The sequence below is a fragment of the Rhinolophus sinicus genome, chromosome 14 (genome assembly GCF_057876585.1).
Source record: "Rhinolophus sinicus isolate RSI-liver-muscle chromosome 14, RSI-T2T, whole genome shotgun sequence".
Taxonomy (NCBI): Eukaryota; Metazoa; Chordata; class Mammalia; order Chiroptera; family Rhinolophidae; genus Rhinolophus; species Rhinolophus sinicus.
In genome coordinates, this window is record NC_142514.1 from 140,576,540 (window position 1) to 140,596,784 (window position 20,245).

General features: G+C 54.5%; 1 protein-coding gene across 4 annotated transcripts; it reads right to left on the reverse strand.

The window, feature by feature from the left end:
- Positions 1 to 1,578: 1,578 nt before the first annotated feature.
- P2RY2 (purinergic receptor P2Y2) lies at positions 1,579 to 18,237 on the reverse strand. 4 transcript variants are annotated; one of them, XM_019744400.3, is made up of 3 exons: positions 18,092 to 18,237; positions 8,382 to 8,564; positions 1,579 to 3,419 (listed from the first exon to the last, which is right to left on the reverse strand). In XM_019744400.3, exon 3 carries the CDS (start codon positions 3,413 to 3,415, stop codon positions 2,285 to 2,287), a length of 1,131 nt encoding a protein of 376 aa, XP_019599959.1. In that variant the 5' UTR covers positions 3,416 to 3,419; positions 8,382 to 8,564; positions 18,092 to 18,237; the 3' UTR covers positions 1,579 to 2,284. The 4 variants fall into 4 exon arrangements, with proteins under 4 accessions (XP_019599959.1, XP_019599960.1, XP_074191911.1 ...); XM_019744401.3 differs by having other exon boundaries at positions 18,049 to 18,161; XM_074335810.2 differs by lacking the exon at positions 18,092 to 18,237 and adding an exon at positions 15,619 to 16,527.
- Between the last annotated feature and the right edge of the window lie 2,008 nt (positions 18,238 to 20,245).

Here is a 20,245-nt window from a genome sequence, read left to right on the forward strand (position 1 = left end):
GAATGGCCACAGCCCCAACCCTAACCATCAAGGAACACTTGAGTCCCCAAAGTCATGATGTATAACCCCTACCTATGGATCTAAGCAGGGTTAAGGGAGACAGAGTACAGCCTTCACACTCCTGGCCAGCAGAGCATCTTAGCTGGGTAGGGTGACCCTATAAACTGGGATGGGGTTCCACCTGAGCAGCAGCTAGTAGGAAAGAGATAGGCTCAAGCCTACAGGAAAGGCTTGAGGACAGTCTGTAATAGGTAGTCACGAAAAAAGCTCACAGGGACTCTGGTTACATTCATAGAAGTATAGAACCTAAAATGTGGGAGGTGAGCATCAAACACTACTTTGGGCAGGTCACCCACATGGTAAAGTGCAGAGTAATCATTTGGGTCATGGCTTGTGATGGGTCCCTGTCACATGAAGGAGCTGTAGACTTAGACTCTAAACAGAGCAACCCCTGGGGTGCCCCGTTTTGCCAAGGTAGAGTGGGAAGGGTGGAGAAGTCATAGGAGGCCGGTGGAAGTGGAATGAGGAATGAACCTTCTCTCAGGCAGAGAGGGCGCATAGGACAAGGGCTCTCCCAAAGAGGGAGTGTCTTTATCCTTGAGGTGAAGAGTGAGGTCTGTCAGCTTTGCCCTATTCCTGCCCAAAGGCTAGTGGGCCCTGTCTAGTTGAGCTCCGCAAATCTCCAGAGTGTTCTGGGCTGGACCCAGAACCTGTCACAGGTGAGACCCATCTCCCCCACACTAAGCCCTGACCCAGCCTGAGCACCAACCATTACACCATGTAGCTGGATTTTCCCAGGAGGCAGAGGACTGGATGGGAGAAAAGTAAGTCTCTCCCACACTACTCAGTGCAAAGGGAACCTCATGATCGGGGCAAGGAGGGAGCCCTGACTTGGCCTCCTTGTGACTTGTCCCCGGCTTCATTCCTGCCTTAAGTCTGGGCTCCAGCTCCCCAACCTGCTTCCAGTTCCTGCACACCCTGCTCTCCTGCCCCCATGTCCTTGCCCAGGATGCACCCTGCACTTGGATTCTTTGATGAACCGCTCTTCTCAGAAGCTACAACTCAGGGGTTCCCCCACTCCAAGAAGCCTTCCCAGACCCCTGGTCCACAGCCCCAACCACTCCGCATTATCCAGTGGTATGCTGGAGCAACTTGTACCTGCTCGCAAGAGCCAATGGTTAAATTTTCAGGAAATTTTCAGGGAGGTAGTCTGAAATTGGCCATGGTAAGAGTATTTGCACCATGGCAATTGGCAATGCTACAAATAAGGGGTTCCCATCACCTCCCTGGCCGGCCAGTTAAATGGTTTAACATTTACCAGCAATTGGCTGGTCATCACCATTAAGTCCTAAATTGTGGGATCCCGACTCCTCTCTGTGCCCAGCAGAACCAGGCACAAAAGCCAATTAGCTTTAAAGTGGGGTCTGGAGCGGGGATACCTGATGTGAGAGCATAGCTGAGGCAGCTAGTGGGAAGGCAGGTGGCAGACAAGAGCGGGTTGGAAAAAGGACCCTAGTGTGATTGGTGACAGTTTCCTAGGCTGTATCCCCACCCTTCAACCACACAGTAGAGCACAGCTCAGCAGACAACAATACCTTTAGTATAAGTTACAGCCTCAAACTGGCCCCTAAGCCCAGGGGAGCCTCCAGATGGGTGTATGACATCAGTTTCCAGACGTTCCGTTCTTGGGCAGGGGATACTATTCATTGCTGAATCCATTGCGGCATCCAGACCTGCCCCAGGCTCCCTGCGGGAAGCTCTGGCTGCTTACCAGGGTCCTCCGGTCAACCTGTGACCCCACCCCTCCCAGGTAGCTCAGGCCCAGACTCCGCTGTGTGATCTTGGTATGTCACTCTCTTCTAGGGGCCTGTTTCTGCACTTGACTTGGTTAGGCTGGGCTCCAGCCTAGGTACCTTGGCAGGCACAGCCAGGTCTTTATGTGGGTGAGTCAGGCGAGCAGCGGCACTGGCCCTGCACCCTTGCCTTTCCTGAAACCTTATTTCCCAACTGACACATGCAAACAGTGATGAGCACTCTGGACCCCAGAGTGTCCTGAGCCCCTGCCAAATGACAGAGCGTTGGGTGGCTGGACCCAGAACCTGTCATAGGTGAGACCCATCTCCCCCACGCTAAGCCCTGACCCAGCCTGAGCACCAGCCGTTATACCATGTAGCTGGATTTTCCCAGGAGGCAGAGGACCGGATGGGAGACCATCCCATTTGAAAAAATCCTAGTCCGTACAGTCTCCCCATATGCACTTGCATAGGCCCGAGGGGTTCAGGTCCTATAGCCGGATATCCTTAGTGTTCCCGCCACCAGTGGGCGTGGCCTCTGTCTGCCTGGAGTCCTCACTGCTGGCCGACCCATCTTCTGTCTTGGTGTCAGTTCTGTGAAACTTGTGCAGGTCCAGCCTGCGGGTAGCCTGGGCAGGAGGGGTGGGATCTGTGGGTGGCTTAGCGTCCCGGGCAAAACGCACGAGCCTCTGCCCAGCCAGGAAGTACAGCACAGGGTCAAGGCAACTGTTGGCGCTGGCCAGCGGTCGGGTGATCTTGTAAGCCATGTTGATGGCATTGAGTGTGTGGCAGCTGAGGTCCAGCGAGCGGAAGGAGTAGTAGAGGGTGCGGGTGACATGGAAAGGCAGGAAGCAGAGGGCGAAGACAGCCAACACCACAGCAATGGTGCGTACCGACTTGCGCTTGGCCCGTGGCAGGCCCCCCGCAGTCCCGTAGGCTGGCTTTAGCAGCCGCCGGGCCATGAGCACATAGCAGACCAGGATGGTGGCAAAGGGCACTACGAAGAGCAGGCCCATGATGACGGAGATGTAGGCCAAGAAGTGGCTGAAGAGCTCGGGTGCCGAGGTGTCATGGCAGGTGATGCGGCTGCCACGCGCACTGGTGGTGACGAAATAGAGCACGGGCGCCTGGCAGGCCAGCACCAGCACCCACACGGTGGCTGCCACCCGGCGGGCATAGCGGGCCCGGCCCCAGTGCAGCGAGCGCAGTGGGCGCAAGACACCCAGGCACCGGTGCATGCTGATGCACGTGAGGAAGAGGATGCTGCAGTACAGGTTGGTGTAGAAGAGGAAACGCACCAACTTGCAGAGCACCGTGCTGAAGGGCCAGTGGTCCCCGCGGGCGTAGTAATAGACCAGCAGCGGCAGGGAGGCCGCGTACAGCGCATCTGACACGGCCAGGTGGAACATGTATGTGGTGGAGGCGTTCCATGTCTTCAGGCGGCACAGGAAGACATAGAGCACCGCGACGTTCAGACACAGCCCGAGCACACACACCACACCATAGGACACAGGCAGCAGCACGTACTTGAAGTTCTCGTTGAAGCGGCACTTGTAGCCCAGCTCATCCCCATCCCAGGTGTTATTGATGCTGCCATTCCAGAGGCCCAGACCTGCATCCATAGTCCTGACGGGAAGGGGGTGGGGAGGGGAGAACAGCCATCAGGGTCGCAGCTGTAGCTCAGCCGGGGGGGTTCTCAAAGCAGGGACCCCAAGGGCCCAGATACCTTTGGTTAAGATCTGCCCAACCACATTCAAGACCTCTATTGCCATGTGACCTGGCTCTCTGGACCCAGAGGGTCCAGAACCTCAGAACCCTGGAACCTCAAAAATGAATGTGATCCATGAATATCAGGACCATGCAATTCTACAACTTGAGAACAGCGGTTGGCAAACTAAACCCTGAAGGCCAAATCCAGCCCACCAGTCTGTTTTTATAAATAAAGCTTTATTGGAATACAGTCATACCATTCCGCTTACAAAGAGCTGAACAGTTGTAACAAGGACCACACGTCCTACAGTCTAAAATACTTACCATCTGGCCATTTACAAAAACCAAGTTTGGCGACTCTGCTTGGGAACCTCAGGAGCACAGCGTTCTAGATCTGGAATTCTGAGCTCTAGAATCTGAGGATCCCAGAGGGTGTCATTTCAGATTCGTGGACAGGGGCTTTTGAGTCTGACTGGCTCCACCTCACAACCAGTGCCCATTGCCTTCTGAGGTGTTTCTGGCCAGTGGGCAGCCCGTACCTTCCTGAGGCATTAGAATGTGCTTTCCTTTGGCTCATCCTTCTGCTTCCTGGGGGCTCTGGCCCTGTGCCTGGTATTTTGGTATCTGAGAGAGTATTTCCAATGGTCTCCCTCTTTCGTCATTCATTCACTCGCTCAGCAAATTATGTTTTCAATACTTCTATATTCCGGCACTTCCTGCATCTGTCCACTGCAGTCTTGCTCTATGTCCTGTGAGGCTACCAGATGGAAGAGTGACCCTCTTGTAGATTTCAGGGAAGTCTGGGGCAGAGATACGAGTGAGGGCAGCTGGGGACTTCCTTTGTGGGGCAAATTAAACATCCTCCAGGCCTATCCAGCTTCTCTTTCATACCATTACTATCTTGAGGTTTCCCTACTTTGACCCTAGTGGGCATATAACACACCCATGGGGCCTAATTGCCCAGCTGACAGTGAGCAACCAGAGAACCAGTTGTCTACCTTCCTTCTTTCCCCACCCCCACTAATGTGACCAATAAGAACTCTCTCTAAGCTGGGAGGTAGGGGACAAATATCTCAGTCTGGAGGGTGAAGATGTGCCCAAAGGTCCCAGAAGGCAGGCTGGAAATCCTAGCAGGAGTCTCAGGTGGAAAGGTTTAGAACAAACACAAAGAATAACTTTCTGACAGTGTGAAGGGGCAGGGGGAGCTGACCTTTTTCAAATCCTACTATTTGTGCTTTATGAATGTTACTTCATTCCATCCTTACCATATGCTTGTGGGAGCCAGGTTATCATGCCTGGTTTTCCAATAAAGAACCAGAGACACAGATCATTCTAGTCATTTGGCAACAGTCACACAGCTGGGGACAGGCTACAATTCCTATCCAGGTCCACTCCCCAGTGGGAGATGCTAAGGATGGAGGTAGTGAGTGAACTGCTTGCGTATGGGGGTGTGCAAACAGAGTCTGCAGAAGGGCTTGTGCACTCCCTCTGTGTGTGTGTGTGTGTGTGTGTGTGTGTGTGTGTGTGTCTGGAAGGACACACAGGCAGATGACGTGTGAGACTTGTCTACCCTGAGAATCTGGGGCTGTACAATTCCTTGCATTTTGGAATCGGGAGTCCTGAGAGGCTGGGATTTGAGGGTTCTGTAGGACCCTCTTTTAGACCCTAAGCGTCTTGCCCAGCCTGGCCTTCCAGCTGCAAGCTCAAGGCCCTTGAAGTTGAGATTGGAAGCTGAGGGAGGGGCCTGGAGCTAAGGAACCCATAGATCCCTCAGTTTCCCTTCTTTCCCAATACCCTGCTGCCCCCCACCCCAGATCTTCCCTGTCTGCTATTGTCAGCAAAGGTGCAACTAGGATGAAGGGAGTCTACACTTGTGACCTTCCTCCCATAGGCACAAGTTCCTTCCCAAGGAGCCAGGGCAGATCCAGGGCGAGGAGGCAGGGAGAAGCCTATGTGGTGCCCCGCTGAGAGGGGGCAGGCGTGGAGGAGCTCTGGCAGGACAACCCGCTGGGATCTTTCTCACCTGGGGCCTTGACTTAGGACCTGGCATTGAAGCATTGCCTGCATCCCCCCCTGCTCTAGGCAGCCATGTCACCTCCACCCTCGCTGCTGAAGCTACTGCATCAGCCTCTCTGCCTCCAGCCTCATTTCCCCCCAATCCAGAGGGGTCTTTGTAAAAGGCAAAAGTCATTCCCCTGCTTGAAACACTCCATGGCTCCTGCTTGCTGTCAGGAGAAAGCCTCGCCCCTCAGGTTGGTACTGGAGGTTTCCATAATCCTGCTTCTGCCAACCTCACCGGCCCCAACCATCCTCTGTGACTGGCACTTTCCTCCCCTGCCAGCCTTAGTACACGTTGCTCCTTCAACCTAGAATCCATCCCCATCCCTCCTATCTACCTGTTAAAATTACAACTCTTGATCCCTCCGCACAGCAAGCCCCCGTGATTACGAAGAACCCGGCCCCTGGAGCCGATCACCCGTTTCCTCATCTGTAAAAAGAGGTGACTAATGGAGCCTACGTCACAGGACTGCTGTGAGCACTGAGTGAGGGATCTGTGTGAAACGTTTGGGACAGTGCTCGGCTGCGGTGTGACGAGCTTCAAGGCTCAGATCAGATGTGGCCTTTTCCTTAGATCGTGGGACGCTCTCCAGGTCACTGGTGGAGGAGCAGCAGGTCTTGACTGGAGGCTGTGGAGCCGGGGAGAGTGGTGGGCCAGGGACATGACGTTCAGGCCCAAGCTGGGGCCAGGCCTGGGGACGTCTGAGGGCTGTTTGGGGGTGGCACTGGAGAGACTAGCCCAAAAGAAGTCTGGGTGCAGGAGGGCAGGAGAGAAAGGCGGCCAAGAGGCTTGGCTCAGGGGTCTGGGAGGAGCAAGAGAGGGAGAGGAGGAATTCAGTGTCAGACATGGTAAGTGTGGGGTTCCCTGAAGGAGTACGGTGGGGTGTGCGAATGGGCAAAGGCTGGGACACTTTGGGAGGTGGGCTGGGAGTTGCTCGTTCACAGAAGCTGCAGGAGTGCGGAGGCCCGAGTGTGACACTGACGATCTGTAGAGGGGCCCCCACCCCAGGACACCAGCTTGGGGTGCCCAGCTCTGCCACAGAATGCCAGTGACATCAGGCATTTCCTGCCCGTCTAAGACCCAGACCTCTCCTGGGTTGAATTCCCTGGCCTTGGAGAACGACAGCCCAGAACTTCCCCCAGGAGGTCCTCTTCCCCACTGGAGTCAGGGAGAGTGGCCCCTTCCACGCTCCAACAGACACGCAGTCCCTTCCTCTCTTGCCCCAGGGCTGAGCCCTGGCAGGTCTCTCCTTGGAGCTGGGCCAGGGCCCTCACCCTCCCTTCGTCAACATCCCATTGCTCTGCACAGTGTTCTTGCGAATCGCTAATGGTGGAATCTCTGACACTAAGGAGAGGGGTGGAGACTTCCCTAAGTCTCCCGTGAACCCAAGGAGCTCCTTTTCCACCTGTTTTAAGACATCCTGGCCTCCACCCTCCCAGGCCATCTGGAGATTCCATTGCCATGGTCCCAGTCCAGACTAATCCTACCCACCCTCTTTCTTGACAGGCTGGCTCACCAACCTGTGATGACATCTTTCCTGGCCCCCCAGCCCCTGCGTATGGAGAGAAGCCAAATCCCCAGCCCTCACTTCTGCCTCTTCCAATGCCCTTGGGGCCTCACTCCCTTCTCCCTCGAGACCAGCTCCTACCTAACTTTGTCCAACACCACTCACCAGTCCCTCAGTGCCCAGTTCTGGCTGGCCCTGCCCTGAAGAGCTCCTACACTAGAGGGAGATATGAGCTGAGCCATGTAAGTACCCTGCCAGGCTTCCCTGCCTTTGTTCATGCTGTTTTTCTGCCTGGAAAGCCTTTCCAGAACCCACCCACACTGCACTCCATCCTGCCCCTCCCATAAGGCTCTTCTCAAATGTCATCTCACCTCTGAAGCCCTCCCCCTAACACCCACCCAGGCTTTCCTCACACCATGTTAGTAATTTGTCCTTTCATCCTCTACCCCAACATTCCAGGTGCTCCCAGAAGACTGGGTGCATTTGATTCTTTTCTTTGTCTCTATCATCCAGCAAGATGCCTGATCCAAAGCAGGTATGACATGAATGAGAGAATGAATAAGTGAGTGAATAAATAAATGCATGAAGCAAGCACAAAAGGCTATGGGAGTCCAGAGGAGGCTGAGCTTTATAATCATGGATCTTCTTCTTTTTATTCCTCTGAGAGCCTCCCAGAGGACAATGACACTTAAAGATTTCTTAGCTGCTGACCCTAGGTGGCCAGGAGTCACCTAGCCCTCCTGGGGCCCAGCCCTCCTAAGGCCTGCTTCTGCACTAGACAGGCCCCTGGGCTGTCTCTCTTTTAAGAGCTGCAGGGCCCAGAAGGCCCTGCCCTTCTCTGAACAGGCCAGGGAAATGCTGGGAGAAAGGGAACCGGACCCAGGCATTCTGGAGATGGGGCAGCTGTCTGAGCCAGTCACATTCTTTGATCTCGCCCATCTCTGGCTCAGATCATAGGTCAGTATGGGTCAGGAGCTCCTGATCCTGGAGCCCCGCCTCCCTCACTTTGTAGGGGTCAAGCCTGGGTTGAGCAGCTTCCATATAACATCTTCATTTCACTCCCCACCCTCACTCCTCAGTAGATACTGCCATAGAGGTTAAGCTATTAGTTCAAGGTCATAGTACCAGAAATTGGACAAATTGGGCTTGACACCCGGAGCTGTCTGGCTCCGGAGCCTGAATTCATCATAGCCTGGGATGAGGGAGCAGGGCAGGGATCCCCCTGACCGACCCCCAGTTCAGTGTATACACATGCATGCACGTGCCTGCCCCAGTCTCCCAGCTAGTGGACCCCACCCTCGCACGCCCGTACCTGACCAGCCCCTGCTCTCGTGGTCAGGATGCTCAGTAGCCGCTCAGGTTGCTCACTCATGAATGCACACGCCTGGATAGGGCTGCAGGGAACTGTGCAGGAAACAGGAAAAACAGGTCCCCCGCCTGGGGCCGCGCCCAGCTTCCAGCATTTCTCAGGGCAGGCAGGCAGTGCTGAGGGTTCCTGAGACACAGGGAGGTAGACAGTGTGGGCTCTGGGTTACAGGAAGTCAGCCAGGACAAGCCCTCCCGAGGCCCCTTCCTCTGCTCCAACCTTGGCCCAAAAGAGCACAGAGGTGCCCTGGCGTGCTTATCCCGGGAGGGCTGTCCTCTGCCTTCCCACGCCCCAGCCATCCCCCCTCAGCTCACACGCTCTGGGGCTGGTTGTTTGCAGCCTCCTTCCCCAGGAGCCCCCTTTCACAGGAAGGTGGTTCTGCCAGGGGAGGTCTCCCCATATCTTGCAGAGCTGAACTGAGCCTCCAGTGCCCCTTCCTTTGGTCCTGGTTCTGTGCTTCAGTCCCATAACAGGAAACAGTCAATACTCTCCTTGCCTGGTACACCTGACAGTGCTTTAGCCAACACAATTTTGCTCAAGCTGGGTTTCTATCTGGAATGCCCCTCCTCCCTCTCATCATTCCTCCATAGGTGTTACAAACACACAGGAACACACACAAGCATGGACACACCTCCATATACAGCTACACAGAGACATATACAGTCACACTGAGATGTACATGCAGTGCACCCACACACACACTCCCAGTCAGGGCCGGGAACAGCCTTTAGAAGTCACCCGTCCCAAACTCCCATGTGACAGAGGAAGAAACTGAGGCCCAAGTCCTCACAGTAAGTCAGGGACACAGGCAAGATCGGAACGCAGGTCTTCTGGGTTCTGGCCCTGGTTTTTGTCTCACACGCACCAGACACAGGACTTCAGTGAGGGAAGGACCCCCGGCAGAGGGAGCCCTCTGTGTGGGCAGATCCCAGCACCCACCAGGACCTCAGACACATCACAGGAAAAAACTAACATGCCCCTCCTTTCCCCATCTCCTTCATTTCTCTACAATGGAGGAGTGGGGTCCGAGAGAGCTAAGGCCAGGCCCCCACGCTGAAGTTCAGTGGCAAGCATGGGGCTAAGTAGAGGGGAGCTGGGTAGCTGCGGGAATAGAAGAGGGTGTGGGAGCCCTGGGCCACTGTTTTCCCGGCGCATCTTGCCCCAGGAGCACAGGCTGACCTGGGCTAGTGGGCTGGCAGCTATGTGCCAGTCTCCTCTACCTTGGGTTCTCCTTTTCACCCCACTCTGGCTAGGGTCTCACCCTGTCTACTGCTCCTTCAACAGACTAATGTGGAGTACAGCCCTTTCTCAAAGCCATTCTCCGATTTCTGAGAAGGGTCTCCACCATCCATCCTTCTAGGTGTCAAACCTCCAATATGTCCTTGACAACCTCTTTATTTTCCACCCATGTGAAACCATCACTCGCCAAGTCCTGTCAGTTCAACCGCTGAAGTGGCTGAGCGATGGCGCTTTTCCTCCCCCCACAGCCTTAGGCCCGCATTTCCCCTCCACACTGTGCCCGCTCACTGGTCTCCCGGCCGCCACCCCTGCCCCTCCTGTCCATCTCTCATATGGCAATCACAGGTCTTCTTAAAACATGAATCTGAAGGGGACCAAAGTTTTCCCAGCCTTTTTTGGATATTGATTTTAAGCTGTTCATCAAGAAATAATACTCAGAGCCTTTGGCTTTCCCCCGCTTTCCTGCCCAAGAGATGTCAGGTAGAAAAACCTGCTTCAGGAAGGAAATCTTAGGATGTTCGCTTTAGCGTACCTTGAATTAAGTATGGTTAATAGGAGGGCTTCAGGTAGGGGCCTGTTAGCCAGATACCCCGTGTCCCCTTGTTTCTGAGATTTGCCGGCCACATGTGTATTCCAGTCTTCCTCAACTACCTGTAAATAGCCCATTCTCACTTCTGAAATCTAAGACCTCATTCCCTTCTTTTCTCCTTTGTCCAAAATGTCATATATATCCAGTGTTGCCTCACTGTGTTTGGAATTTTCATGCTTATGTGAATTTCCTATGTGTGTATTAAAATTTTGATTTTTTCCTATTAATCTGTCTCTACTAACTTGAATATTAGGTAGAAGAATTTAGAAGGTGGGAGGAAAAGTATTATTTGTTTTAGACCCCACAAATCTGACCACATACTTTGGAGCTCAAAACCTGTCCATGGCTCCCTATTGCCCTCAGGCTACATCCAAGCTCCTGAGCCTGGCACTCCAGGTCCTGACTGGTCCCTGCCACCCCTCCAGACAGCTCACCTTCTTTGCCTCCATCCTTACCACCCTGTCTCAAGCACAGCAAAAGCAGTCCCATGGTCACAGCTTTGCTCAGGAACGCTCTTCCTTACCTTCTAACAACAATATCATAATGAGAATTGAGTGCTCTCTCTGTGCCAAGTTCCATGTTACGTGGCTTCACAGGCCTCTTCTCACTGAATCCTGAGAAGCTTAGCGAGGCACAATGCCCTCTCCAGGGTGATAGCAAATGACACAGTAGCCCCGATCTGTCTGACTTCAGTATCTGTGCCCCTCACCACTGTCTCCTTCCCTCCAAAGCCCAGATCCCCTCCTCCAGGAAGCTCCCTGACTAGCCCTCTTTGAGCCCCATGGCTCTGCTTATCTGTCAGTTCTCCACCAGAGGGAATGCCCTATAGGCAGGGACCAGGATCACCTCTTCCTGGTACTTTCCAGGTGTGAAGCAGCCATGATGGTTATTGTATCCATCTCACAGATAAAAAAAACTAATGCCAGAAAGGGTAGTCCAAGTTTTCACTCAAGGTCAGCAGTGAGTCAAGGGCAGAGCCAAGCCTAACACGCAGACTACCTGTCCCAGTGACCTGACTCTGCCTCTACCCCACGCTGCGTCTTTCCCTCTGTGGCTCCAGGCTAGTGAGCCCAATGCCAAGAGGAAGGGCTGGGGTAGTTCTCAGGCCCGCTGAGGAATTTCCAGGGTGGTTAGACAACATTCCAGCTCGTCCACTAGGGTGGCTGCAGAATGTACCCGCTCGCCTGCCCATCTGGCTGGCCCTGTCTAGCCTGGAAGGGGAGAGTGACCCATCACCATTTTGGAAACCCTGCTGCTTGCCTTTGCTGGGGGTGGGGTGCTGTGAAGGGAAACAGAGAGCCTGGACCCAGAGCACCATGGAGGAGCAGGGGAGGGTACTGGGCAAGTGGGAAACCCCAGTTCTGCTATTCCCAGCGGTGGGGCCTGGACAAGTCTCCTTTCCACAACCTCAGTCTCAATACCCCTGCAATCTAAGAACAGTACCTGCCCCCCGCCACAAGGTTGTTGAGGGAGTTAAAGGAGATGATTTAGACTCATTTTATGAAATTATTAAAAGAGATACAATTTCAGCAGGTGGAGAAGCCAGGGAGGATGGGGGTATACCAGGAAGACAAGAAGGGCAGGAAACACACAGGAAGTTTGGGCACAGTAGCAAGGTCACAGCCAGACTGACCACAGATCAAATTTCCCACACCCAAGGCCATCCTCAGAAGGGAGGGAAATCCAGGGACCTCCAGCAGGAACAGACCCCACCAGCTTTCTTCCCTCACTCACCGTTTATAGGGGTTGCCATATCTATGCTTGCCCCTGTGCAGGGCACTTGGGGGCCCAGGTGAGTCACTGTCAAGGTTGGCGGGGGAGGGGAGTAGCATATGGGAGAAAACGCAGAAATAGGTAATGACAACTCAGGATGATCAGGGCTGAAGGAAGCAGAGGCAACAGGGCTGAAGCAGCCCAGAGGACCCCTAATGGGAATGGGGAGGTAGTCAAGGGAGGCTTCCTGGAGAAGGCACCTGACCTGCACTTTGGAAGATGGGTAGGGGTCAGGTGCGTGGAGAGAGAAGAGGAGCAGAGTGAGCAAAAGCCAGGGCAAGAGACACAGCTGTCGGTCATCCCTGTGGACTGAGGGGAGTAGCGAGGGCAAGGCTGGGCTGGAAGAAAGGAAGGATCTTGGAAGTCACCCTCTGCCCCCTCTCAAATGTCCTCCACAGTGGACACCCCGCCTTGCCTGGAGTGCTTTCTGCACCATAAGCATTAGGGCTGGTCTGGGAAAACAACTGAGGGGGTAACCTCAGATGTTATCAACAGGTGCTGTTGCAATGTAAAGCCTCTGCAACCTCCTCCAGGAAGCCCTTGGGCTCTGTGGCCCCTTAAGGAGGCACTCTCCCTCTTGGGAGCCCCCAGGATCTTGGCTGTGGGAGCCATGTGTTGGCACTGAACTCAGAGCATGTGAGTGCGCAGGTCTCAGATCAGCCAGGCTGTTCCTCCCACCTTACAGATCAGGAAACTGAGGCATCTTAAGAGGAAAGGATTTACTCAAGGTCTGGTGTTCTAATTACAGTATTTTCAGTGTGGAGTTGAGCACGTCCAACTCCACCCCAGGGCAAGACTCTAAACCACCTGTCCCACCCATGACCTGGCACTGTCCAGCCCAGCCCCGCCCAGCCCAGCCCATGGCTTATAGAGACACGCTGCTAAACTGAACCAGTTCAGAATCACAAGGCCCTGGACTCCACATCAACCTATCACATCCATCTGCCTCCAGCCAGACTCAAGAGGCAAGAACCCTGGGTGCAGGCTCCAACTTGGAACTGCCCATGCTGTGCAATCTCAGTCAAATCGGTTCCCCTCTCTGAGCCTCAGGTTCTTCACTGGTCAATTGGAAAGAATTCCCGCTACACAAGACAACTCATGAGGAATGAATAAGACAAGGGGGCAAGTGGGTGCTCCATGAGGCTAGCAAATCATGTATTGTCCTGATGTGGGGGCTGTGTCTGCCAGTCACGGCAGAGAGACACTGGCACGTTTCTCAGCAGGGGGCCCTCCTGGGTGACCCAGCAAAGGGGTGGGGGGGGGTGGTCAGAACAGTCAGGGAAGGTTCCTAGAAGGGGCTGTGATCAGGTCTGAAGAGAAGCAGAAAGGGTCCAGCTCAGAGGGAAAGAGGGAGAATGAAGAACCCAAGGTAGAAAAAGGGACAGAAATGTAGAACAGGAGGCAAGTGAGCCTGTGATTCTGAGCCTATCTCCCTCTGAGTGGTTCCAGGATTCCGATTCTGAGTGTTTCCATTGGTTCTTACAGCCCAATACCAAGAGTTTCCGGTAAATGTTCAATGTTTCTTTAATTCTGTTACTCGTTGCTTCTGATAGCCTCTGATTTTGAGATTCTCAGAACCACAGGCGTCTGAACTCTCAGAATAACACAATCATGTCCTTTTCTGAGGAGCCACAAAGTCTCAGCAAACACTTGCCAATGCCCCAGTGTGCCTAACCTCATAGGGACCCTTGAAACCCAGACTTAATCAGACTTGGTCAGACCCTTGAGGAGCTCCAGTTTGGATGGGGAGAAAGCCACAGACAAAGACCAAGCCCACGTGGGTGATCAAACCTTGACCAAAGGAAGCCCAGGGGCCATGGAGCCCAGAGTAACCCCTAACCAGCCTGGTGAGGTAGTCTTCCCAGAGGAGGGGTCTTTTGAGCTGGGACCTGATAGATGGTTAGGAGTTTGTTAGATGGACACAGAGGTAGGAGGGCATTGAAGGCAGAAGGGGGAGCAGGTACAAAGACTCAGTGGTGTGATAGCGTGACCTGTTTTTGTAAAGCCAGGGGTCATGTGAGGCTGGAGTGGAGGGTTAGGTGGAACAGAACGGGGTGGGTGGGAGGTGGGGGGTGAGGGAGGGAGGCTGCAGGACTAACGTGAAAAAGCTGGAATGCCAGGCTGAGGAGCTCGGCCTCTTCCTGAGGACGATGGGGAGCCATGACAGGGCTTAAGTGGGGAAGGACATGGTCAGAGTTGACCTTTGCAAAGATGGCGCCACATGGAAGGTAAATAGGATGGGCGAGCCTCCCTTGAGGCAGGGGGAGAAGGGAGGATCACGTGGGTCCTAAGAAGTCTGAGGGAGGCCCTCCTTTCACACTCCAGTGCCCCGGCAGTGCCACTGTCACTACCATGACAGTGACAGGGTACCAGGGTACAGGGCCAAGGAGGAAGTAGTTGCCCAAGAGGGTCTAGGCTGTCCACCCTCCAAGCAGGAGCTCTAGTTTCTCATCCTGAACCCTAACGGATGCAGGCCTAAGAGATAGTGTGGCCGGGAGTGGAGGAACTCCTCTGCTCAAGAACCGACTGTGGCTCTCCACAGAGCACGGCCTGCCTTGTCCACTCTACACCCACTTTCACCTGGTCACTCATTTCCTGAACATGCACGGCACCTCTTTTTGCCCAACCTGTCCTGGGTGATGTGGTCAGAGAGAGAAAGCAGACCTGTCCTGGCCAAGCCCTGAAAATGACCCTCTGGGTCAGGATGGAGTCCCACAGCCAGCCTCCCCTCATGAGGCCGCACGGCAGGAGGAGACTAGGCCTGAGAACACAAAGGCAGCCCGAGAGGAAGGTGTGGGCAACAGGGTACACGAGACAGGCCCACAGAAGGCAGTTCAGGAAGAGAACAAATATTTCACCAGGGGCACCTCACTAGATCAGCACGGCTTCCCTGGTCCTGTGGGCAGGCCTGAGCAGGCATTATCTTATCAGCAGCTGGGTAATCAGGCCACAAGCAAGACTAAAGATGGGTGTTCGGGGCAGGATTCAAACTTCCTTCAGTTGGAAAGCCAGAGAACCAGGCCTTACTCGGATGGGCTTCTGTCTTGAATGGGGAGGGATAGGAGCAGACAGGGCCCACAAAACTCTCTGGAGAAAGAAAAGGTAGGCAGGAGCCCCAGCTTTCACCTTGGCTTATGACCTTGGGCTAGATACTCTCTGATCCCCTAGTTCCTCATCTGCAAAATGGGGGTCATCATTCCTCCCTCACAGCGTTGGTGGAGGATAAAATGAGGGACATTTATAAATTTTACTAGTAGCAGAAGGGGCTAGGGGAGAGGAAGGCAGTCAACAGTTAAAATTTCAAAACCCAGAATGATACCTTGTTATTGCACCCACGTTCTAGCATTGTCTTCAAAATGCATTTAAGTCTATGAGTAACACACTTGTTACCTGTGCATTGCACTTTACAGCTTACAAAGCCCTGTCCTGACCACTGTCTTAAGAATCCTCACAGTAACCTTGCATTTGAAGAGGCAAGAATCATCATGCCCAATTCACAGATAGCAAAAACGAAACTTAGAGGGGGCACAGAGGCCTCGCTAAGGACTACAGCTAGGAAAGAAGCCAAATCAAAGCACTTACAGAGTTGCCCATGAGGCCTTGGTGATGTTCTCACATTCTTAACTGGTGCTTCGGGAATCCAGAAGCCTCAGAGCCCGTGTTTCCTGGGCAGGAGGAGGACAGGAGGAGCCATAGCCTTACTTTGCAGCCCAAGCTTGACAGCCATTTATGAGGCTTGCCCACTGCAATCCTGCAACCCATCTGGCTGAGCCCGGGACAGCCCAAAGCAGGAGGAAGGGGAGAGTGACAAACCTTCCCACGCACAAACTCAGCACAGGGTCTTACTGGCTCCAGCCTCCTTTTAGAGGCTGGCACTGTAGGAACTGCCCCAAGGTCACCCAGCAAGTTAGAGGCAGAGCTGGGATGAGATCAATCACAGGTCTCCTGGCTCCCACTGGGGGAGGGAGAGCTCCAAGTGTCCCCAAATTCCTTAGCAGAAGCATCTGAGGGCTCAGGGAAGTGTTTGGCCAAGGGCTCAGGGTTTAAACAATGTCTGAGTGGTTCTGGTGTCAATATCACAAATGTTGTGACCTCTATGCACTTGGCACTACCCAATCCATTCTCCACCCTGCAGCCAGAGAGATCTTTCTGAAATGCTTCTCTGACCATTAAGCTCTTCTGCTCACAAACCTTCCATGGCTCCCTATTGCCTTCAGGATGAAATCCAAGTTTTCAGCCTACATACTCCGGGTCCTGTAGTGCCCCAGGACACATTGTTCTGACAACATGTGCCACCCACTCTGATGACCTGATTCTGGCTTCCCTTTCTTTTTAATGACATGGAGCTCCACTGTAGACAGGCCTTCACTGGGGAAACGGGGGACGGGGGTAGGTGATCGGGGCTGCTGCTGTTCTCTCAGTTCAGCTCAGCTCTGTGCAGGGTGCTGGCCACACAGATATGAGCCTCAGTTCCTGCCCTCCAGGGGGCCTCAGACCTGGGGATTGGCAAGGAGACAGACTGAGACCATGACAGTCCAAGGTAGGACCTGGGCTGTCAGCACTGGGACTTCAGGAACCTAGAAGAGGCTCCAAGAGGAGCCTCTGGGGGAGGAAGGAAGGCTTCCCAGAGGAGGGGACATCTGAGTTGGGTCCCAAGGCTCTGTAGTTTTCCAAATGAAGAAGATGAGAGTAGGAGGGCATTTCAGGCATTGAGCACAGAACATGCAATGGTCTAGAGGCAAGAAACTGTCCAGTGTGTGCAGCAGACTCCATGCAGTTACTATCAGTAAAGAGTCAGATAGGAGACTGGGCTGGAGAGGCTGTCGAGGACCAGTTCTTGAAGGCCTTGAATCCCACACTAAGGGGTTCAGGCTGCGTGGAAGTGTGGACGGATACCCCAGTGGGAAGTTCTGTGAAAGGTCAACCCAGGGAGGAAAACAGTTGGGATTTGGGTTTCAGAAAGTTCCCTCTAGGGACCAACCCCATAGCTACCCCCAAGCTGTGAGCCAGTGCAAGAGGACACTGGGCTGAACATGACCCACACATCAGTCCTCAAGAGCCCTCAAATTCTATATCACTGTTATTCCCCTTTCACAGATGAGGCCACTGAGGCTCAGAGAAGGGATGTGCCTAGCCCAGGGTCACAGTGGCCAAGGCAGCACTGGAATATAGGTCTCTTTCTCCAGAGAGCTTTGGTGGGCCCTGTCTGCTCAAAGAATCTCCTTCTCAACCACTCCTACCCACAGATAACTGAGACTTTATTAGGGCTTGACCCTGACCCTAAAAGCTCCCCATTAGTCCAGTCTAGATCCAAAACAAACCAGGCACCTCAGGCTGTGGGCCCAGGGAAGCTGGGGATACGATGCTGAAAGGAACAGCTGCCACCCATCCCTCAGATCCCAAACTAGCAGTCTTAATCCACAGCAGGGCCTGGCCCTTGGGTCTGGGGTCCCCAAACCTGCCACTGGCAGCCCTAGTTGGGGAGTGGAGGGAGGGCACTGCCTTTCTCCAGACTGACCCTTCCTATAGCACCACCTGCCAGATTAAAAGTCCCCTGATAGAGGCTTAACTGTCCTTCGAGGCCACTACCCCCCCCCCACACACACACACACCGCCCCGCAAACCTCCCAGTCTTACCGGCGCCCAACGGGGAGGGGGGCTGGACACCCAGAGTGCCATTGGGGTAAGGGGGCACAACGGACTTTAAGGGGTTCTCGGGTCCCCAGCCACTAAGGGGGCGCCCACACCAGAGCACACACATATAAACAAGTTCCAGAGGATCAGCTATCGACTCCGCAGGGGCGCACGAGCTCACCCACCCACACACACACTTTCCCAAATACCTGGACAAGCACTCACTCCCTGAGATCTACACCCCAGGGGAGACAGAGTTCGACCACCCACCCGGTGCGCTCACACCAGCTCGGAACCATGCCCCACTCCAAAAGCCACACGCACACGGCTCTGCTTGCCCAGGACCAGGTCGGCACCGCCGGGTCCCTGGCTGCGCACCTCAACCGCTCCAGGCCCCTCCGGGCGACAGCCCACTCCTCACCTCCCCAGGCCGGGTGCTCTCGCCCTCAATGCAACAGCCACCTCTCCCTGGTGCCCGCGCTCCCGTTCCGCCGCTGCCGCAGGGACCCACGTGCCAGAGGGCCCCGCCCGCGGGGCGTAGCTCCCACACCCGCCGGGTCAGGCGGGGGCGGGCGTACTCCGCGGGCCGACTGGGTTCAGACCCTGTCACCGCCCCGCCTCTGTCCGGACAGGCAGGCCGCCATCCGCTCGGGGACGCTGCCGAGCGATGTGGTGGCGGGATCAGCGCCTCTGCCACCAGTGCTGCGCGGGGAGGGACTGGCGGTGACCGTCCTACGCTCAAGTTTTGCAAAGTTTGCCTGGTGCCTGTGTGGCTCCTGTCGCTGCCCACCGCGAAACCTTGTCCTGAACCTGTGCCATCTCTTCCCAGGGACCTGTTCAGAGCACCACGCTGAGACATCGCCTCCCTCGCTTGAGCCCCGGTGTGTGTGTGGTGGGGGCTCCCCGGTGCCCTAGGTAGGAAATTCAGGCGTTCAGGCTCCTACCTCTCTTCAGCTCCAGAGGGATGGGAGAGAGCCTCCCCTATTTTCCCTTTGCTTAATCTCCCTCAGAAACAGGCACTAGAAATTTCTGGAACACCCTACTCTTTTTGGTCCCTCAACCTTGAGCTGCTTGGGTTGAGCTGCCTTTTCAGACGACTCCAGCCACATGCATCACACTCCCTTCTCTGCCCTCAACCTCACTGACGGACTTGGGTGGTCAGGGACCCTATGTTTGTCTCTTTCGTAGACTGTGAGTTCCAGGAGAACAGGGACCAGGTCTGCCTTCTTCCTCCTGTGGTCCCAGGGGTCCCCGGAGTTGTGGAATGCATGAATGAATGAATGCCCCCTGCTCTCTCATTCTGGTCTAGCTGTCAGGAGAGTAGGTTGTAGCTCAGCTTCAGCACTGACTCTGGGAGATTTTGACCCAGTTCCAGTCCCTCTCGGGGCATTCTTTTCTGTGAAATAGAGGCAATCACATTCACCCTTCTGCCAATCAGTGTCTATCTGTCAGGGCTTTGGACAGTCAGTGTCCAGACACGTGCATAGTAGGCCTCTTACTGTGGCCAAGGAGCTTGCTCAGAGCCCTAGGGCCTTGGGTCCTGCTGGGCTCCATAGCTGACTGGCGCCTGGCTGCTGACCCCAGGAGGCGCCCAGGAAGGTTGATGGCTGCAGCCTTGCCAGGAACAGAAGTAGAGTGGACACACAGCCCTGTGTAGTTGAGCCTCCTCTGCAGTCCTCCAGAGACCTGCGCCTGGAAGACACAAAGGCCCCTTGTCCAGTCTCCTTCCACCACCTATTGTCCAAGCTGATCTATACAGCTTCTAGGGGACTAGAAATCCTCGCGGCCCCTACTTATTATGGAGCCTGGGCCTCGGGGTCCTGGTGTGGGCAAGTCCCCCAGGGCACTGGAGGCCCAACCAACACCCCTCTCTCCTCTCCCTTCCGATCTCTACTGTAACTGCTATGTAGACAGAGAAAAAAAATTCCTTTGATACCAAGACGAGGAGCCAAGGCTCTGCTTCCACCTGCAGCCGACTTGAGGGTAGGCAGCTCAGGGTCCTGCTCCTGCTCTGGCCCATCTCCCTTACTTTACAGCCAAAGAAACTGAGACACACAGAGTCAGAGCTAGCACAACAGGAGGCTTAGTGAGGCCTGAGGAGCCGAGGAAAGGGACTTGGCCTTGAACCCCTCAGCCTTGCGTTCAGGTTCAGACTCTTCTCTGAGCCTCAGTTTCCTTTTCTGCAAAATGGTAATAATAACCCCCTTCTCACTGGCCTGTCTGAGGTTTTGTTCCTCAGGGTTTTGCCCATTGTCCTGAGCCGCCTGGGTTTGAGGGTTAGTATCCCCTCTATTGAGGGGCGGGAAGTTTAAGACCCCTGACATCTTACCCTGGGCTTTAGAGATCAAGTCCAACAGGCTCCAAACCCCCCAGCTGAGTCCATCCTTAACTTGGGGCTGCCCGAGGAGCCCCTATTCCACTTCAACCTGAGCACCTTAGCTTTTATCTCTGTATTTATTTATATTTTCTGGTAAGAGTTTGTTGAACAAAATATAGATCTTTCCACGGCTATTTGAGACCCATTGACCCAGCCAGGAAACTGAGGCCCAGCAAGTCCCACAGCAAACCTCACACA

Excerpts from the sequence above, each read along its gene's own strand:
- P2RY2 (XM_019744400.3), bottom strand. The coding sequence starts at position 3,415 with ATGGATGCAGGTCTGGGCCTCTGGAATGGCAGCATCAATAACACCTGG.